The 20,896-nt window shown below is 43.2% G+C and overlaps 1 protein-coding gene across 2 annotated transcripts; it reads right to left on the minus strand.

The window, feature by feature from the left end:
* Window positions 1-479: 479 nt before the first annotated feature.
* Window positions 480-20,638, minus strand: siglec15l (sialic acid binding Ig-like lectin 15, like). Of its 2 annotated transcripts, XM_061881756.1 has the most exons (7): window positions 20,549-20,638; window positions 12,978-13,352; window positions 12,554-12,895; window positions 7,460-7,549; window positions 901-924; window positions 768-833; window positions 480-663 (listed from the first exon to the last, which is right to left on the minus strand). In XM_061881756.1, exons 1-6 carry the CDS (start codon window positions 20,589-20,591, stop codon window positions 802-804), a joined length of 906 nt encoding a protein of 301 aa, XP_061737740.1. In that variant the 5' UTR covers window positions 20,592-20,638; the 3' UTR covers window positions 480-663; window positions 768-801. The 2 variants fall into 2 exon arrangements, with proteins under 2 accessions (XP_061737740.1, XP_061737741.1); XM_061881757.1 differs by lacking the exon at window positions 7,460-7,549.
* Between the last annotated feature and the right edge of the window lie 258 nt (window positions 20,639-20,896).

The raw sequence follows: 20,896 nt of genomic DNA on the forward strand, positions 1-20,896 counted from the left end.
GCGTTGAGTTGCAAAAAGTTAGCGGACATCCATTGTTTAATTTCATTAAGACACGCCTCCAGCTGACTACAGTCCGGCGTGTTGGTCAGCTTTAGGGGCATGTAGAGTTGGGTGTCATCAGCATAACAGTGAAAGCTAATACCGTATTTGCGTATGATGTCACCTAGCGGCAGCATGTAGATGCTGAAGAGTACAGGGCCAAGGACCGAACCCTGGGGAACTCCACACGTTACCTTAACGTAGTCCGAGGTCACATTGTTACGGGAGACGCACTGCATCCTATCAGTAAGATAAGAGATAAAGAGTTAAATAAGACATTTAAAAAAAAAAGTCTGAACAGAAGCTTTTCTATAATATTGGCATTTTACTATTTCCTTGGGAAAGTGTCTACTGATAACCTCAAACAATTGACCAATGGGTGACTCTGCCATTCAGGGTAATAGGAGACAATGCATTGCATATTGAAAATAAATCATAACTTTGTTATTTTTCAATCCATTTTAATTTATTGACAACATATATACTGTATCTGCCATTACTGCACATTTATTTTTTTTGGTAAAAGCAACAGTTTTTAATCCATGAAAGATTGTCATGTTTTTGTCTCGCTTTCAGTCTGATTGACAGGTGAACACCTGGGGTAGGCTCCAGCTCATCGGTGACCTTGACAGGAAAAGCCGTAGAAAAAGATTAAAAAAAAGGATCGTCCACGAATCATTAGTCAGCTTTATTTGATAACTGGAAGCTTGTAGATTAGAAAGACCCACCTCTGCGGCGTTTTCTGTCATGGCGGCATGACGACTAATGTGTTCTCACAGTGGAGTACAATGTCTCTGAAAATACAAAAGATATGCTTTGAATTATTCCGCGACTTGGCTTTTGGACTACTTGTGGACTCACCTTGTGTGCGCGTGACACTCTCACCTGCAACAATAAACACATACAGACACCTTTGTTTATATCACGCTGGATAGCTCTTCTTCTTATTATTCTTCTTCATTTTAGATAGATTAGATTAGATTAGATAGTACTTTATTTATTCCGTCAGGAGAGTTCCTTCAGAAAAATTACAATTTTCAGCACAATCCCATTCAAGTTTAGACAAACATTACAGGGAGACAGAACAGGATCGCTGACGGGTCTGCCGGCTTCCAGCGCCCCTTACAAAAAAGATGAGGTACAGGTAAACAAGGTGGGGGAATAGAAGATTAAAACAAAATTAAAAACATCGGTTTTAGCCTGGGCCCTGGAGAGGAGGTGCAGACTGAGGCCAAGGGAAAAAACAACAACTCATAGCCATAGTACACATCCCTCTTCCATGTGTGTAAGAGGGAAACATCAAACATCAAAGAACACAGAGGACATTAAAGACATTAAAGCAGCAGATACAACCAGACACTTCTACATACAGCTATGAATAAAAAGTAAAAGAAACATATCCACTGTGGTGGCCTCTGCGGTGTTCCACGCCATCGTCCGCTGGGGAGGAGGGAGCATGGCCAGAGACAGAAGCAGACCCAACAAAGCAACCAAGACAGCCGACTCCATTTTCGGCCTGTGTCCAGTCCGCATGGATGAGCGAGGATACGTCCAAGGTGACTGAGGTGTCCGACACCTGCTCACCCAGCCAAGACACCGCGAAGCCTCTCTTTTCCCAGCGCTCAGTGCTAGCTCCGCAGCCCTGTCCCCTCATCCGCATCTCCTCCAGTCCCTCCAAACTCTGCAGTCCTGTCCCCTCATCCGCATCTCCTCCAATCCCTCCAGACTCTGCAGTCCTGTCCCCTCATCCGCATCTCCTCCAGTCCCTCCAAACCGACTCCGGTGTGGCAGACACCCAGCAGCTGGTCTCCATGGCCAAAAGGCTCCCGGGAGGCAGATCCAGAAGTCCACAAAAAAAGCACCACAGAGGTCACGAAAGTGCCACCCCTTGTCACAAAGTCCCAAAGGGTCCCGGACCAAAATGCAAAAAAATACAATAACACATGAAAACAAGAGGGAAACACAAAAGGATGACACAAGAGCACAGAGCTCCTGCCTACAGCAGCCACTACAGCAGCGCCATCTTGGGCAAAATTTTTATGGTGGGTCTCAACCAACTTTAGAGGTGCAACTAATGTACTGGAGTGTGTATCCTCAGGATGAGTACTTGGGTTACAGACTCTGTTCGTACATACGCATCAAATATGCATGTACACAAAACCACATATAACATAAAAGGAGAAAAAAATATATCTTGATTGGATTATCCAGAGAATAATGCTCGATACTGTGGTAGAGCGCTATATGTATGTGTGGGAAAAATCACAAGACTACTTCATCTCTACAGAACTGTTTCATGAGGGGTTCCCTCAATCATAAGGAAATTTTAGTAGTCTTGTCCATTTTCTACTGCTGGGTCGCTGGAGCCTATCTCAGCTACAATCGGGCGGAAGGCGGGGTACACCCTGGATTACACTTTAAGTATTAAACCTTTGATCTTATGATATCCCATCAGAGCCTTGCTACATTTTATATTGTTTTCCCCTTTCCCTTAAATTGCCTTTAAACTCCATCCTGTTACGCCGGTTCGGCATTGTGATGCCGGGTTCGATTCCCTCGAGGATGCGTCAAGTGAACACAGCAAAGGTAAGATATACACAATTTATTTAACCTTCCTCTTGTGTTAGCTTTCTGTTACCATCTCTTATGTTAACGGGTCGGTTTTGAGCCATGTCTTAAATCAGCTGTAAAATACACTAAAAACAATTATCTATCATCCAATTTGTTTCTCATCTCTTGGTTACCTCGTTAGGTTTCCTTATCCATGAAAATATTGGTTTTAATATTTTTGGTGTGGGCCATTGGGCCTTTTTTTTGTCAGGGGTCCGGTCCGATGACCATGGATGAAGTACTGGCTGTCCAGAGTCGAGACCCAGGATGGACCACTCGTCGGGACCCAGGATGGACCGCTCGCCTGTATCGGTTGGGGACGTCTCTACGCTGCTGATCCGCTTGAGATGGTTTCCTGTGGACGGGACTCTCGCTGCTGTCTTGGATCCGCTTGAACTGAACTCTCGCGGCTGTGTTGGAGCCACTATGGATTGAACTTTCACAGTATCATGTTAGACCCGCTCGACATCCATTGCTTTCGGTCCCCAAGAGAGGGGGGGTTGCCCACATCTGAGGTCCTCTCCAAGGTTTCTCATAGTCAGCATTGTCACTGGCGTCCCACTGGATGTGAATTCTCTCTGCCCACTGGGTGTGAGTTTTCCTTGCCCTTTTGTGGGTTCTTCCGAGGATGTTGTAGTCGTAATGATTTGTGCAGTCCTTTGAGACATTTGTGATTTGGGGCTATATAAATGAACATTGATTGATTGATTGATTGAGTATACCCCTCGATTTCAATTGAAAAAAATGGTAAAACGAACCTCAAGAGAATCGTATAAATAAAAAAAAAGGTTGTTGTGTTACCTGACCATTACTGAGGGGTATTAGAACACATCTCTTAAATAAATTTGTTTTATTTATTTTTTCATTTTAATAATTTTAACACAGTAACAACTCTATACTGAATTGACCTCAAATGTCTGGACATTTTAGTTTTTAAATGCATAAAAGAACCACATGAATGTTGTTTGTTTTTGTACTGGATAACAAGGTAAAATGAGAATCCACTAAAGCTCACATGATTGGGAGAGGAGCTGGCCGTCACTGTGTTCAGTTTGGCTCTACTTAGTGCTTTATAGTCTTATTTTTTATAACTGGGTCGAAACCGACCCTAACAACACCAATGTCATAATTTCAACCAGAGCATTTTATAATTTAGTGAAACAAAAAAATCAAGTTTTATTTTGTTGAAGTAGAGGTTCCTGACAAAGTCAAAAAGCCTTGATGCATAAAAATAAATGTATGTGGTTCTTTTATGCATTTAAAAACTAAAACGGGTCGGTGCCGACCCTAACACAAGACGAAGGTTAAATAACAAAAAGAGCTATATAACAAAAATGCTGGAGCTAGTAGAATAAAACAAACAAAAGACGCTAGCATAAAAGCTAGGATATACAAAAATGAGAACTAAACTGGGACATAGACACATTAAAGAGTAAAACAAAACATACAGCATGAGAGCTGGAATAAACAAATGGCTGAGCGTGAAAAGCTAGCGAGAATATACACACGATGACAGAGTGCAGGCGTAACTTGTTGCGTGAAAGCAAATTTGGATCCCAGACTGAACAACAAAAGATGCAGGCTTATATAAAGTAGGTGATTAGTGAGGACAGGTGTGCAGGGCCGTGAGAAACAGGTGAAAACTGATAAGCTACCATGGTGACCGACTTAAACAGGAAATAATAGGATCAGATGGAGAGTGAAAATAAAAATGGAAGTCGAGTATATACCACCTCCTCTCTCCTACGCTTGCCTCTATATTCTTCCCCTTTAATGGATTGTTGGATGTTGTGTGAGTGTTTGCCTTTTTTCCCAGAATCCCACAGTTTTTGCCAGGATTCCCTAATTGCTGTATTAATTTAGTGATTTTGCCTCGCCTCTTCCAACTGGGATTTTAATTAACTCATTGACTTCGCCAAGGCTGTCCTTTGTCACCGATTCTGTTCATAACTTTTATGGACAGAATTTCTAGGCGCAGTCAAGGCGTTGAGGGGTTCCGGTTTGGTAACCGCAGGATTAGGTCTCTGCTTTTTGCAGATGATGTGGTCCTGATGGCTTCATCTGGCCGGGATCTTCAGCTCTCACTGGATGGGTGTGAAGCGACCGGAATGAGAATCAGCACCTCCAAGTCCGAGTCCATGGTTCTCGCCCGGAAAAGGGTGGAGTGCCATCTCCGGGTTGGGGAGGAGACCCTGCCCCAAGTGGAGGAGTTCAAGTACCTAGGAGTCTTGTTCACGAGTGAGGGAAGAGTGGATCGTGAGATCGACAGGCGGATCGGTGCGGCGTCTTCAGTAATGCGGACGTTGTATCGATCCGTTGTGGTGAAGAAGGAGCTGAGCCGGAAGGCAAAGCTCTCAATTTACCGATCGATCTACGTTCCCATCCTCACCTTTGGTCATGAGCTTTGGGTCATGACCGAAAGGATAAGATCACGGGTACAAGCGGCCGAAATGAGTTTCCTCCGCCGTGTGGCGGGGCTCTCCCTTAGAGATAGGGTGAGAAGCTCTGCCATCCAGGAGGAACTCAATCAATCAATCAATCAATGTTTATTTATATAGCCCCAAATCACAAATGTCTCAAAGGACTGCACAAATCATTACGACTACAACATCCTCGGAAGAACCCACAAAAGGGCAAGGAAAACTCACACCCAGTGGGCAGGGACAATTCACATCCAGTGGGACGCCAGTGACAATGCTGACTATGAGAAACCTTGGAGAGGACCTCAGATGTGGGCATAGACTTGCTAAGAACATAATGTTATGGCTGTCTTGAGTTTCCAATCATTTCTACAACTCTTATTTTTTTTATGATAGAGTGATTGGAGCACGGGCTTCACGGTGGCAGAGGGGTTAGTGCGTCTGCCTCACAATACGAAGGTCCTGCAGTCCTGGGTTCAAATCCAGGCTCGGGATCTTTCTGCGTGGAGTTTGCATGTTCTCCCCGTGAATGCGTGGGTTCCCTCCGGGTACTCCGGCTTCCTCCCACTTCCAAAGACATGCACCTGGGGATAGGTTGATTGGCAACACTAAATTGGCCCTAGTGTGTGAATGTGAGTGTGAATGTTGTCTGTCTATCTGTGTTGGCCCTGCGATGAGGTGGTGACTTGTCCAGGGTGTACCCCGCCTTCCGCCCGATTGTAGCTGAGATAGGCGCCAGCGCCCCCCGCGACCCCGAAAGGGAATAAGCGGTAGGAAATGGATGGATGGATGATTGGAGCACATACTTGATAGTCACAAAAAAACACACGCGTCATCATACGAGTCATCATTCCGCGACGTTTTCAACACGACACTTCGCGGGAAATTTAGAATTGCAATTTAGTAAACTTAAAAGGCCGTATTGGCATGTGTTGCAATGTTAATATTTCATCATTGATATATAAACTATCAGACTGCGTGGTCGCTAGTAGTGGCTTTCAGTAGGTCTTTATTGGTTTACAATTATCATTCAAATCTTGGAAAATAATTAAGAGGACAAAAGTGCTTAAATGGATATCTTTGTTTAAAACATTTTAAGTCATGGGTGTCAAACTCTGGCCCGCGGGCCAAATTAGGCCCTCCCTGTAATTTCATTTGGCCCTTGAGGCAATGTGTAATTAACATTAGAGCTGGCCCACCGGTGTTATACAGCGGCGGTTTCGCTGAAACACCGCATTCACCGCTAATACTCATACTTGTCAACGCTCCCAATTTTCCCAGGGGACTCCCGAAGTTCAGTGCCCCATCCCGAAAATCTCCCGGGGCAACCATTCTCCCGAATTTCTCCCAATTTCCACCCGGACAACAATATTGGGGGCGTGCCTTAAAAGCACTGCCTTTAGCGTTCTCTGCAACCTGTGGTCACGTCTGCTTTTCCTCCATTCAAACAGCATGCTGGCCCAGTCACGTAATATATGCGGCTTTAGCGCACACACACAAGTGAATGCAAGGCATACTTGATCAACAGCCATACAGGGCACACTGAGGGTGGCCGTTTTAACAATGCCAACACTGTTACAAATATGCGCCACACTTTGAACCCACACCAAATAATAAAGACTAACACATTTCGGGAGAACACCCGCACCGTAACGCAACAGAAGAAATACCCAGAATCCCTTGCAGCACTAACTCTTCTTGGACGCTACAATATATACCCCCCCGCTACCACCAAGGTTAATTTGCTCAACCTTGTCCCGTGGCTTTGTTCAGTTTAAAATTTTGGCCTACTCTGTATTTGAGTTTGACACCCCTGTTTTAAGTGATTTAGGTAACTCTTGGGCTTCACGGTGGAAGAGGGGTTAGTGCGTCTGCCTCACAATACGAAGGTCCTGAGTAATCCTGGGTTCAAACCCGAGCTCGGGATCTTTCTTTGTGGAGTTTGCATGTTCTCCCCGTGAATGCGTGGGTTCCCTCCGGGTACTCCGGCTTCCTCCCACTTCCAAAGACATGCACCTGGGGATAGGTTGATTGGCAACACTAAATTGGCCCTAGTGTGTGAATGTTGTCTGTCTATCTGTGTTGGCCCTGCGATGAGGTTGCGACTTGTCCAGGGTGTACGCCGCCTTCCGCCCGATTGCAGCTGAGATAGGCACTAGCGCCCCCCGCGACCCCAAAGGGAATAAGCGGTAGAAAATTGATGGAAAGATAGGTAACTTTGTGTCTTTTTAAAATGATTTTATATTTAATGCTATATCTGTATCTCCTTTTGTTCTCTTTCCTTGTTGTTGACAGTGCATTGACTGCTGAGTAAATTTTAAATGTATGTTTGTTGTTCATTGATTAAAAAAAAGTTGAAAAAAAAAAGGTAGAGAGTTAAGGCCACTTACCGGAAACAGGAAGCACAACAGTGGAGTAAACTACCTGAAGGTCAACAGCGACCTCAGCTGGACTATGTGCGCAGTGCAGTGGACGCTCTTCTATTTGACACACAAACATGCCCACATGAGTGTTTTTAATCAGCAATAAAATATGAGTATCCATAGTCAACGAAATGTTAGTATTCATATTCAATTATGAAAGTAAGTGGATGAGTGTGGGACGACATGGAAGCTTATAGAACCCCCGTGGACCACCATCTACAGCAGGCCTGGGCAATTATTTTGACTCGCGGGCCACATTTACAGAAAAAATGTGTCTTCGGGCCAGTATATCTATTTTTATGAACACTAATACAAAATCTCACATAATCCATCCATCCATCCATCCATTTTCTTCCGCTTATCCGAGGTCGGGTCGCGGGGGCAACAACCTAAGCAGGGAAACCCAGACTTCCCTTTCCCCAGCCACTTCGTCTAGTTCTTCCCGGGGGATCCCGAGGCGTTCCCAGGCCAGCCGGGAGACATAGTCTTCCCAACGTGTCCTGGGTCTTCCCCGTGGCCTCCTACCGGTTGGACGTGCCCTAAACACCTCCCTAGGGAGGCGTTCGGGTGGCATCCTGACCAGATGCCCGAACCACCTCATCTGGCTCCTCTCGATGTGAAGGAGCAGCGGCTTTACTTTGAGCTCCTCCCGGATGGCAGAGATTCTCACCCTATCTCTAAGGGTGTCCGAGTCCATGGTTCTCGCCTGGAAAAGGGTGGAATGCCATCTCCGGGTTGGGGAGGAGACCCTGCCCCAAGTGGAGGAGTTCAAGTACCTAGGAGTCTTGTTCACGAGTGAGGGAAGAACAAAAATCTCACATAATGTCTGATTGAATGCTAAAAATGTTATAACAGACCGCCTTGAAAAACATAATGGAATTTTACATTTTTCTATGAAGTATAAAACACTGAATATTGACAAAATATGGACGTCACACCGCCTTTCGATGGACATATTTTACAATCAAGTGAAACGCAACAAAAATGCAAAAAACAGTGAAATATAAACACGAAGGGTACAAAATAAACCCACCTACAATCTGATATTTCTGATACATGACTAAGCTTTAGAACATGGGTGTCAAACTCTGGCCCGCGGGTCAAATTTGGCCCGCCGTGTAAATCAATTTGGCCCTTGAGGCAATATCAAATTAACATTAGTACTGGCCCGCCGGTATTATACAGCCGCATTCACCGCTAATACTCATACTTGCCAACCCTCCCGATTTTCCCGGGAGACTCCCAAAGTTCAGTGCCCCTCTCGAGTATCTCCCGAGGAAACCCTTCTCCCGAATTTCAACCGATTTCCACCCGGACAACAATATTGGGGGCGTGCCTTAAAGGCCCTGCCTTAAAGCGTTCTCTACAACCTTTTACTCCATACAAACAGCATGCCGGCCTAATCACATAATATATGCGGCTTTTAAACACACACATGAGTGAATGAAAGTCATACTTGCTCAATAACCATACAGGTCACACTAAGGGTGGCCGTATAAACAACTTTAACAGTGTTACAAATATGCGCCACACTGTGGACCCACACCACACAAGAATGACAAACATTTCGGGAAAACATGTGAAGATGTGACTTTAAGGTTTTACTACTTATGTATAAAATACTACACGGTCTAGCTCCAGCCTATCTTGCCGATTGTATTGTACCGTATGTCCCGGCAAGAAATCTGCGTTCAAAAGACTCCGGCTTGTTAGTGATTCCTAGAGCCCAAAAAAAGTCTGCGGGCTATAGAGCGTTTTCCGTTCGGGCTCCAGTACTCTGGAATGCCCTCCCGGTAACAGTTCAAGATGCTACCTCAGTAGAAGCATTTAAGTCTCACCTTAAAACTCATCTGTATACTCTAGCCTTTAAATAGACCTCCTTTTTAGACCAGTTGATCTGCCGCTTCTTTTCTTTCTCCTATGTCCCCCCCTCCCTTGTGGAGGGGGTCCGGTCCGATGACCATGGATGAAGTACTGGCTGTCCAGAGTCGAGACCCAGGATGGACCGTTCGTCGGGACCCAGGATGGACCGCTCGCCTGTATCGGTTGGGGACATCTCTACGCTGCTGATCCGCTTGAGATGGTCTCCTGTGGACGGGACTCTCGCTGCTGTCTTGGATCCGCTTGAACTAAACTCTCGCGGCTGTGTTGGAGCCACTATGGATTGAACTTTCACAGTATCATGTTAGACCCACTCGACATCCATTGCTTTCGGTCCCCTAGAGGGGGGGGGGGGGGGGGGGTTGCCCACATCTGAGGTCCTCTCCAAGGTTTCTCATAGTCAGCATTGTCACTGGCGTCCCACTGGATGTGAATTCTCCCTGCCCACTGGGTGTGAGTTTTCCTTGCCCTTTTGTGGGTTCTTCCGAGGATGTTGTAGTCGTAATGATTTGTGCAGTCCTTTGAGACATTTGTGATTTGGGGCTATATAAATAAACATTGATTGATTGATTGAACATCCGCACCGTAACACAACATAAACAAAATACCCAGAACCCCTTGCAGCATTAACTCTTCCGGGACGCTACAATATACACCCCCCGCTACCTCCACTATTAAGATTTTGCACTGTTAAGTTATATAAGTGTTGCTTTTTCCATATTTAGTGTTTAAGCAAATCAGCTAAGCAAACTGAGCAATAATTAACGTTTTATTTGTGCGCTTTCGTTTGCTACTTCAAGACTTGAATGCTTGATTCATTCATTATTGTTATTTTATTTTCTAATTTATTTTTAGCCTGTGAGAAAAGTTTATTTTGATATTTACCTGAGAAGGCTGCAAATAGAAAAGAGGCATTACATTTTTATTTAAATTTTGTTTGATGCGCCATTGAACTTTTTTTAATTATTATTATTATTTGAAACTCGAGTTTGCATGTCACTATAAAGTTATATAAGGCTTGCGTGTTCAATATTCAATGCATTTAAGTCTCACCTTAAAACTCATTTGTATACTCTAGCCTTTAAATAGACTCTAGCTCCATCCTATCTTGCCGATTGTATTGTACCGTATGTCCCGGCAAGAAATCTGCGTTCAAAGGACTCCGGCTTATTAGTGATTCCCAAAGCCCAAAAAAAGTCTGCGGGCTATAGAGCGTTTTCATTTCGGGCTCCAGTACTCTGGAATGCCCTCCCGGTAACAGTTCGAGATGCCACCTCAGTATAAGCACTTAAGTCTCACCTTAAAACTCATTTGTATACTCTAGCCTTTAAATAGACTCCCTTTTTAGACCAGTTGATCTGCCGTTTCTTTTCTTTTTCTCCTATGTCCCACTCTCCCTTGTGGAGGGGGTCCGGTCCGATCCGGTGGCCATGTACTGCTTGCCTGTGTATCGGCTGGGGACATCTCTGCGCTGCTGATCCGCCTCCGCTCGGGATGGTTTCCTGCTGGCTCCGCTGTGAACGGGACTCTCGCTGCTGTGTTGGATCCGCTTTGGACTGGACTCTCGCGACTGTGTTGGATCCATTATGGATTGAACTTTCACAGTATCATGTTAGACCCGCTCGACATCCATTGCTTTCCTCCTCTCCAAGGTTCTCATAGTCATCATTGTCACCGACGTCCCACTGGGTGTGAGTTTTCCTTGCCCTTATGTGGGCCTACCGAGGATGTCGTAGTGGTTTGTGCAGCCCTTTGAGACACTAGTGATTTAGGGCTATATAAGTAAACATTGATTGATATTAAAAGGTTAATTTGTTCAACCTTGGCCTGCCGCTTTGTTCAGTTTTAAATGTTGGCCCACTCTGTATTTGAGTTTGACACCCCTGCTTTAGAACTTCGTTGTGAAAATCTCCTTCCGCGTCTGTGGAAACGCCTCCCGCCCACACTGCTTGGTGCCTCGTCTGAGCTGCTGTGATGTAGATTACCATGGTAACTAATTAGATGACCATAGTAACTAATTAGATGACCACCGTAACTAATTAGACTACCATATAGTAACTGGTATATCATCCATGAGCACAGATTCCAACCATTGAAATACTTTGTCTAGTTCAAGACTTACGGTCGTTAGAAAACATGACTGCACATCATAACGGCAGCTATGCTTCCTATCTTAAAGATCGAAACAAATTACAAACCCCGTTTCCATATGAGTTGGGAAATTGTGTTAGATGTAAATATAAACGGAATACAATGATTTGCAAATCCTTTTCAAACCATATTGAATAGGCTACAAAGACAACATATTTGATGTTCAAACATTTTTTTGTGCGTGTAAATAATCATTAACTTTAGAATTTGATGCCAGCAAGACGTGACAAAGAAGTTGGGGAAGGTGGCAATAAATACTGATAAAGTTGAGGAATGCTCATCCAACACTTATTTGGAACATCCCACAGGTGTGCAGGCTATTTGGGAAAAGGTGGGTGCCTTGATTGGGTATAAAGGCAGCTTCCAAGAAATACTAAGTAATTCACAAACAAGGATGGGGCGAGGGTCACCACTTTGTAAGCAAATTGTCGAACAGTTTTAGAACAACATTTCTCAACGAGCTATTGCAATAAATTTAGGGATTTTACCATCTACAGTCCGTAAAATCATCAAAAGGTTCAGAGAATCTGGAGAAATCACTGCACGTAAGCGATGATATTACGGACCTTTGATCCCTCAGACTGTACTGCATCAAAAACCGACGTCAGTGTGTAAAGGATATCACCACATGGGCTCAGGAACACTTCAGAAAACCACTGTCAGTAACCACAGTTGGTTGCTACATCTGTAAGTGCAAGTTAAAACTCTGCTGTGCAAAGCAAAACCCATTTATCAACAACACCAAGGAACTCCGCTGGCTCCGTTGGGCCCGAGCTCATCTAAGATGGACTGATGCAAAGTGGAAAAGCGTTCTGTGGTCTGACGAGTCCACATTTCAAATTATATTTGGAGACTGTGGACGAGGGTGTCCTCTGGAACAAAGAGGAAAATAACCATCCGGGCCAAATTGAAAAGCTTAACGGGCCGGATGTGGCCCCCGGGCCTGAATTTGATCTACAGGAAGTGGAGCCTGTTTCTAAAGTTACTTCCTGTGTTGACCCCGCCTGTCATACTTGGGGAGCCGCTCACCTCTGCGCCTCAGCAGGTGCACGACGCCCCCTGTGGCCAGCAGCAGAAGCACAGCGCCGGCGCCCGCTATCAGAGCGACGGTCAGAGCGTTTGAGGGGGGGAGCAGGGTCCGCTCAGCCCGGCCCAATCGACTCGTCGCTGTGCACGTGACCCGGTCCCCCACCTCATAAGGGACCCAGCTGGTCAGCCGGTACCCTTGGTTTTTCTCCTTCTCAGCTAATATGGGACCCCTGGAGGTGGACAGCCAGGTGATGTTGGGCAGGGGGTTGCCCGCTGTAATACACTGCAGCCACTGGGGGGCGCTGTCGTTGACCAATGACAAGCTGAGGATTTCCGGCTCCTCTGCGGGAAAGCAAGGAAACAAGGAAGATGCACATGTGCTGACTCCCTGAAATTTCTCCATTATGTTCATTTCAATCTTTACCTACGACCTTTAGCGCCATTGTCTTCTCCATCTTGTTCTCGTAGTTCCGAGGCACATAGTCCAGTTTTATACGGCACAAGTACTCGCCCTCGTCGGTCAGCAGGACCCCTTGGATAAGGAGCGACAGCACCCCTTGTCGCGGGTCGCCATGCAGCGAAAACCTTGACCATGAGCAGTCCCTGAGGTTCTCTGAGGAGATGTTTTGGATGGAGCACTCAAAGAAGGTCGTTTTTTTGGACCACTCGACCCTGATGTTGCCGGTATAGTGGTCCTGCTTGGGATGGGTGAAGGAGCATGTGAGGACGGCGTCTCGTCCTCTTCTCGCCTCAGTCTCCTTGGAAACGTCCATGCTCCACGTGGACACTGAGACACCGCCTGCACCAGTCAAAAGGGTCGGGGTAGCATAGACATGAGTGATGCATGGGTTGATGAGGCGTCATGTAGCGTTTGGACACATTGCAAAACTGTATTGATACTGTGTCACTAAATACTGACATCTGCTGGACATTAAAAATCCCTACAGGCAACCTATGGACCGACTCAAATGACACTGATTTTATGACCTAGTACAGGGGTGCCCACACTTTTTCTGCAGGCGAGCTACTTTTCAATTGACCAACTCGAGGGGATCTACCTCATTTATATATATCATTTATATTTATTTATTTATGAAAGAGACATTTTTGTAAACAAGTTAAATGTGTTTAATGATAATACAAGCATGTGTAACACATATAGATGTCTTTCTTTCACGAAGACAAGAATATAAGTTGGTGTATTACCTGATTCTGATGACTTGCATTGATTGGAATCAGACAGTAATGATGATAACGCCCACATTTTCAAATGGAGGAGAAAAAAAGTTGTCCTTTCTGTACAATACCACATGAAAGTGGTTGGTTTTTGGCATCTAATTCATCCAGCTTCCATACACTTTACAAGAAAAACATTGGCGGCAAATTCCGTAGCTTGCTTGATTGACATTCACGGCACCCGAGGGTCTTGTGAGATGACGCTGGCTGCTGCCAGTTCATTATTATGAAAAAATGACAGAGAGGAAGGCGAGAAACACTTTTTATTTCAACAGACTCTCGCGCCGTCCCTTCCGTCAAAACTCTAAAGGCCGACTGCACATTTCCTATCTTCACAATAAAAGCCCTGCTTCATGCTGCCTGCGCTAACAAAATAAGAGTCTCGGAAAGCTGGCGTGCACAAGTGATGTGCACGCCAGCTTTCTGAGGGATCGTTTGTGCACGCCAGTTTTCCGAGACTCTGTATTTAGTTAGCGCAGGCAGCATGAAGCACGGCTTTTATTGTGAAGATAGGAAATGTGCAGTCGGCCTTTAGAGTTTTGACGGAAGGTACGGCGCGAGAGTCTGTTGAAATAAAAAGTGTTTCTCGCCTTCCTCTCGGTCATATTTTCATAATAATGATCTTGCAGCAGCCAGCGTCATCTCACAAGACCCTCCGGTACCGTGAATGTCATTTAAGTGACGTCTTGGTGAAGATTGATGATCACTCATTTTTAGGTCTATTTTTTTTAAAAGCCTGGCTGGAGATCGACTGACACACCCCCCGCGGCCGACTGGTGGCTCGCGATCGACGTAATGGGCACCCCTGACCTAGTATATATGTACAATATAAACCAGGGGTGTCAAACTCAAATACAGAGCGGGCCAAAATGTAAAATTGAACGAGGCCGCGGGCCGAGGTTGAACAAATTAATCCTTTAATAGGGACCCAAGCAAGTTTTGCATTGAATATTGACCAAGCAAGGCTTACATAACTTTATAGTGACATGCAAAATCGAGTTTAAAATAATAATAACTAAAAAATATCAATAGCATATCAAATAGGATAAAAATACAAATTGAATGCCTCTTTTCGGCGGCGGGTTTGAGTTGGGTCGGGGTTTGGTGGTAGCGGGCGGTATATTGTAGCGTTAGTGATGCAAGGGGATCTGGGTATTTGTTCGCTTGTGTTTATGTTGTGTTACGGTGCGGATGTTCTCCCAAAATGTGTTTGTCATTCTTGTTTGCTGTGGGTTCACTGTGTGGCGTATATTTTTAACAGTTGTTAAAGTTGTTTATACGGCCACCCTCAGTGTGACCTGTATGGCTGTTGAGCCGCATATATTATGTGAGTGGGCCGGCACGCTGTTTGTATGGAGGAAAAGCGGACGTCGCGACATGTAGAGAACGCTAAAGGCAGTGCTTTTACGGCCCGCCCCCAATATTAATATCCAGGTGGAAATCGGGAGAAATTCGGGGGGGTCACTGAACTTCGGGAGTCTCCCGGGAAAATCGGGAGGGTTGACGAGTATGAGTATGAGTATGGGCCAGAGTTGGACACCCATGATATAAACCAAGTCATTGTGTTTCATTTAGGATTATTTCATATCTTCATTTAAATAAAAATATATTTTTATCTTTTTTAGATACAGTCAATAAATAATGTGAACATGTATCATAACATGGAAATCTAAGAGAACGTGTTGTTAATGAGGATACTTGTGGACTGGTTTTTTTAATTTATTTTTTTACATGCGCTCTGAATACGCTCTGTTGATTGATTAATTGATTGATTAAAACTTTTATTAGTAGATTGCACAGTACAGCGGTGGTTCTCAACCTTTTTTCAGTGATGTACCCCCTGTGAACATGTAATCAGAGCAAAGCATTTTTGGTTGAAAAAAAAGAGATAAAGAAGCAAAATACAGCACTATGTCATCAGTTTGTGATTTAATAGATTGTATAATAGTGCAAAATATTGCTCATTTGTAGTGGTCTTTCTTGAACTATCTGGAAAAAAGATGTAAAAATAACTAAAAACTTGTTGAAAAATAAACAAGTGATTCAATTATAAATACAGATTTCTACACACAGAAGTAATCATCAACTTAAAGTGCCCTCTTTGGGGATTGTAATAGAGATCCATCTGGATTCATCAACTTAATTCTAAACATTTCTTCACAAAAAAAGAAATCTTTAACATCAATATTTATGGAACATGTCCACAAAAAATCTGGCTGTCAACACTGAGTATTGCATTGTTGCATTTCTTTTCACAGTTTATGAACTTACATTCATATTGTGTTGAAGTATTATTCAATAAATATATTTATAGAGGATTTTTGAATTGTTGCCATTTCTAGAATATTTCAAAAAAAATCTCTCGTACCCCTTGGCATACCTTCATGTACCCCCAGGGGTACACGTACCCCCATTTGAGAACCACTGCAGTACAGTACATATTCCGTACAATTGACCACTAAATGGTAACACCCGAATAAGTTTTTCAACGTGTTTAAATCGGGGTCCACGTTAATCAATTTATGGGAAAAAGCTAATGGTGTTGTGATCCGATGGTCGGATCATCACCATATTGTTATTTTTGTTCCATTTTTACATCACTCTGCGGTTTGACATACTTGGTTCCTGTTTTGTTCGTTTCCATGGTCACTCATTAGTTTCAGCTGCTACTCTCTTTTCCAGCACACCTGTCTTTACTAATCACCACCTATTTATAAGCCAGCGTTTTCTGTTCACTGATTGTCGGATCTTAGTTTGTTCACATACATCTGTTTATGACTTGTCTCTCACTCTCGTTTTTCGCTAGCTCTCACGCTGAGCTTTATTTTATTCCTAGCTTTCACGCTAGTTGTTTTGTGTTTCCTTTTGTGTGCCCTTGTGCTTCGGTTTGTTTGTCCTAGCTTTCCATGCTAGCGCTTTTATTTGCCTTTTCTATTTGTATCAGTGTTTTTGTTCATAGCTCCTTTTGTTTAATAAATCCCTTAGTTCTTACCTTTTTGCTGTGTTCTTGCTGACGCATCCACGGAGGACCGAATCCGGCATTACAATGCCACACAAGCGTAACAAATGGGTTCGAGCTAGATTTGAACAAGTGTCCTAAGGAACTCAGCATGAACAACTTCAGTCCTTCACTCTACCAACTGAGCTATCAAAGAGATTGATTGTTACCGTTTTTTAATGTAACCAATCGGATGGTTGTGTGGGTGGGACAATGCTGGAAACTTTGAGAGAACAGGATGAAACGACAGGGAAATGAACACAAATACCTTTTTTTCCGATATATGATCAAAATATTCCCACACGGCGGAAATGATCTCCGAAAACGATAAATGACAAACGACCAACGACAGAAGTGCGGCGATTCTGTTGGCAGCAGCATCTCCTTGACAGATGCGCTTCCTTATAAACACAGGTTGGCGCGCAGACGTCAGTGCGACACAGTTCGTGTATCGGTCACATGACCGAAACAGCTCATGATCGGTCACGTGACTTTCGAAAAGCGGTTTTGCTCTACGAGCTCGACGCTAGCGCCGATGCATCGGTGTTGCCGGACCCATCACTAATAGACGTTATTTCATCCCACAATGGGGAAGTTATGGGTTTGCGGAGCATATTTTTCATACAGTAATACAAGTAAAAAAGATAATAGAAAACTAACAATTAGTAGTGAATAGTGTGTGAATGTGAGTGTGAATGTTGTCTGTCTATCTGTGTTGGCCCTGGGATGAGGTGGCGACTTGTCCAGGGTGTACCCGCCTTCCGCCCGATTGTAGCTGAGATAGGCTCCAGCACCCTCCGCGACCTCAAAAGGGACAAGCGGTAGGAAATGGATGGATGGTAGGGGTATGGGAAAAAATGTATTCAAATTTGATTCGCGATTCTCACGTTGTGCGATTCAGAATCGATTCTCATTTTTTTTAAATCGATTTTTATTTTTTACTTTTTTTTTGATCAATCCAACAAAACAATACCATAACAATGCAATCCAATTCCAAAACCGAACCTGACCCAGCAACAGTCAGAACTGCAATAAACAGAGCAATTGAGAGGAGACACAAACACGACACAGAACAAACCAAAAGTAGTGAAACAAAAATGAATATTATCAACAACAGTATCAATATTAGTTATAATTTCAGCATAGCAGTGATTAAAAATCCCTCATTGACATTATCATTAGATATTTATATAAAAATAAAAAAAAGAACAATAGTGTCACAGTGGCTTACACTTGCATCGCATCTCATAAGCTTGACAACACACTGTGTCCAATATTTTCACAAAGATAAAATAAGTCATATTTTTGGTTCGTTTAATAGTTAAAACAAATTTACATTATTGCAATCAGTTGATAAAACATTGTCCTTTACAATTATAAAAGCTTTTTTTTTTTAAATCTATTACTCTGCTAGCATGTCAGCAGACTGAGGTAGATCCTGCTGAAATCCTATGTATTGAATGAATACAGAATCCTTTTGAATGGGAAAAATATCGTTTTTGAATCGAGAATCGCGTTGAATCGAAAAAAATCGATTTATAATCGAATCGCGACCCCAAGATTCGCTATTGTATCGAATCGTGGGACACCCAAAGATTCGCAGCGCTATTGGATAGTGTTGTAACAATACCAATATTTTGGTACTGGTACTAAAATTATTTTGATACTTTCCGGTACTTTTCTAAAGAAAGGGGACCACAAAAAAATTGCATTATTGGCTTTATTTTAACCAAAAAATCTTAGGGTACATTCAACTAGGCTGACCATATTCTAAAATCCCAAAAATAGGACAAGGTGGGCAACACGCCAAGGCCGGGACTAGGTGAAAATTTGCCAATGATACTTGAACTTGCTTTAGAAAAAATTCCAACCATCCATCCATCTTCTTTTGCTTATCCAAGGTCGGGTCGCGGGGGCAGCAGCCTAAGCAGGGAAGCCCAAACTTTCATCTCCCCAGCAACTTAGTCCAGCTCTTCCTGGGGGATCCCGAGGCGTTCCCAGGCCAGCCGGGAGACATAGTCTTCCCAACGTGTCCTGGGTCTTCCCCGTGGCCTCCTGCCGACTGGACGTGCCCTAAACACCTCCCTAGGGAGGCGTTCGGGTGGCATCCTGACCAGATGCCCGAGGCACCTCATCTGGCTCCTCTCGATGTGGAGAAGCAGCTACTTTACTTTGAGTTCCTCCCGGATGGCAGAGCTTCTCACCCTATCTCTAAGGGAGATCTATTTCTCATTTCAAAATGTTTTATTTTTTTATATTGTTTTGTTTGTTTGTTTGTTTTCCGCCGTTTTATGGCAAAATATGCAAAGTCTTCCACCAAAAATATATTTCAAAGTGGAATATTTGATATGACGTCATCAGGGTTGAGGTGGGGGCGTAGGGGGTTGCGGGGGTGTATATTGTAGCATTACGGAAGAGTCAGCGTTGCAAGGGGTTCTGGGTATTTCTTCTGTTGTGTTTATGTTGTGTTGCGGTCTGGATGTTCTCCGGATGTGTTTGTCATTCTTGTTTGGTGTGGGTTCACAGTGTGACGCATATTTGTAACAGCGTTGCACCTTGGATATACTTTACCAGTCTAATGCAGTATGCATGTAACAGTTTAATGCACCGTGGATGTAACAGTCTAATGTACTGCAGGTGTAACAGTCTAATGCAGTGGTTCTCATATGTGTACCCCTGGGGGTACTTGAAGGTATGCCAAGGGGTACGTGAATTTTTTTTTTAAATATTCTAAAAATAGCAACAATTCAAAAATCCTTTATAAATATATTTATTGAATAATACTTCAACAAAATATGAATGTAAGTTCATACTCTGTGAAAAGAAATGCAACAATGCAATATTCAGTGTTGACAGCTAGATTTTTTTGGACATGTTTCATAAATATTGATGTTAAAGATTTATTTTTTTGTGAAGTAATAGTTAGAATTAAGTTGATGAATCCAGATGGATCTGTATTACAATCCCCAAAGAGGGCACTTTAAGTTGATGATTACTTCTATGTGTAGAAATCAGTATTTATAATCGAATCACTTGTTTATTTTTCAACAAGTTTTTAATTATGTTTATATCATTTTTTCCAAATAGTTCAAGAAAGACCACTACAAATGAGCAATATTTTGCACTGCAATACAATTTAATAAATCAGAAACTGATCACATAGTGCTGTATTTTACTTCTTTATTTTTTTTTTCAACCAAAAATGCTTTGCTCTGATTAGGGGGTACTTGAATTAAAAAAAAATGTTCACAGGGGGTACTTCACTAAAAAAAAGGTTGAGAACCACTGGTCTAATGCACCATGGATGTAACAGTCTATTGCACTGAGCATGTAACAGTCTCATCCACTGTGGATGTAACTTGTTAATAAATAAATTATTTAGTTAATTAATTAATTATTGTTTAAATAAGTTACAGGTTGGAAAAGCTAATTCTGGTAGCACGGGGTCGGCAACCCAAAATGTTTAAAGCGCCATATTGGACCAAAAATAAAAATAAAAACATCTATCTGGAGCCGCAAAAAGAGAAAGTCGTACATGTAAACAAACTACGGTGAGTTCAAGGACCACTGAAAGTAGTAGAACAAAACAGTGATCGCCAAATTCTGTCCACAGTGAAGCATTCATCCATCCATCCATTTTCTACCGCTTGTCCCGCATGTGTAAATGTACTGTTAAACATATGTAGGATGCATTCAGCATACACGTGCACCTTTTGAATCAGGACCACATTGGGGGTCAGTGGACCAGAAGCGGAACTCACCTGGGATGAGAGTGTTCAGAACCACAAGGAAACCCACGATCATGTTGATCCAAGTCTCATCGCATTAGTGGAAAACATGACATGAGTTTTTCGGGAAGGAAATGAGTGTTTTATGCAAGTCACACCCACACACTAGTTCCTATAAAACATGAACAGGACAGCAACATTCTATGCTCTTAAAAAAAAAAGCAGCTGCAATCATTATTTAGATAGATAGATAGATAGATAGATAGATAGATAGATAGATAGATAGATAGATAGATAGATAGATAGAGAGATAGATAGATAGATAGATAGATAGATAGATAGATAGATAGATAGATAGATAGATAGATAGATAGATAGATA

Source organism: Nerophis ophidion, linkage group LG21 (genome assembly GCF_033978795.1).
Source record: "Nerophis ophidion isolate RoL-2023_Sa linkage group LG21, RoL_Noph_v1.0, whole genome shotgun sequence".
Taxonomy (NCBI): domain Eukaryota; kingdom Metazoa; phylum Chordata; class Actinopteri; order Syngnathiformes; family Syngnathidae; genus Nerophis; species Nerophis ophidion.

What these genes read in the sequence shown, in the direction of transcription:
- siglec15l (XM_061881756.1), bottom strand. Translation starts at nt 20,591, where the DNA reads ATGATCGTGGGTTTCCTTGTGGTTCTGAACACTCTCATCCCAG. An exon ending in TCTGAACACTCTCATCCCAG is followed by an intron (nt 13,353 to 20,548) that starts GTGAGTTCCGCT and finishes TGACTGGTGCAG; the next exon opens with GCGGTGTCTCAGTGTCCACG. An exon ending in AATGGCGCTAAAGGTCGTAG is followed by an intron (nt 12,896 to 12,977) that starts GTAAAGATTGAA and finishes GCTTTCCCGCAG; the next exon opens with AGGAGCCGGAAATCCTCAGC.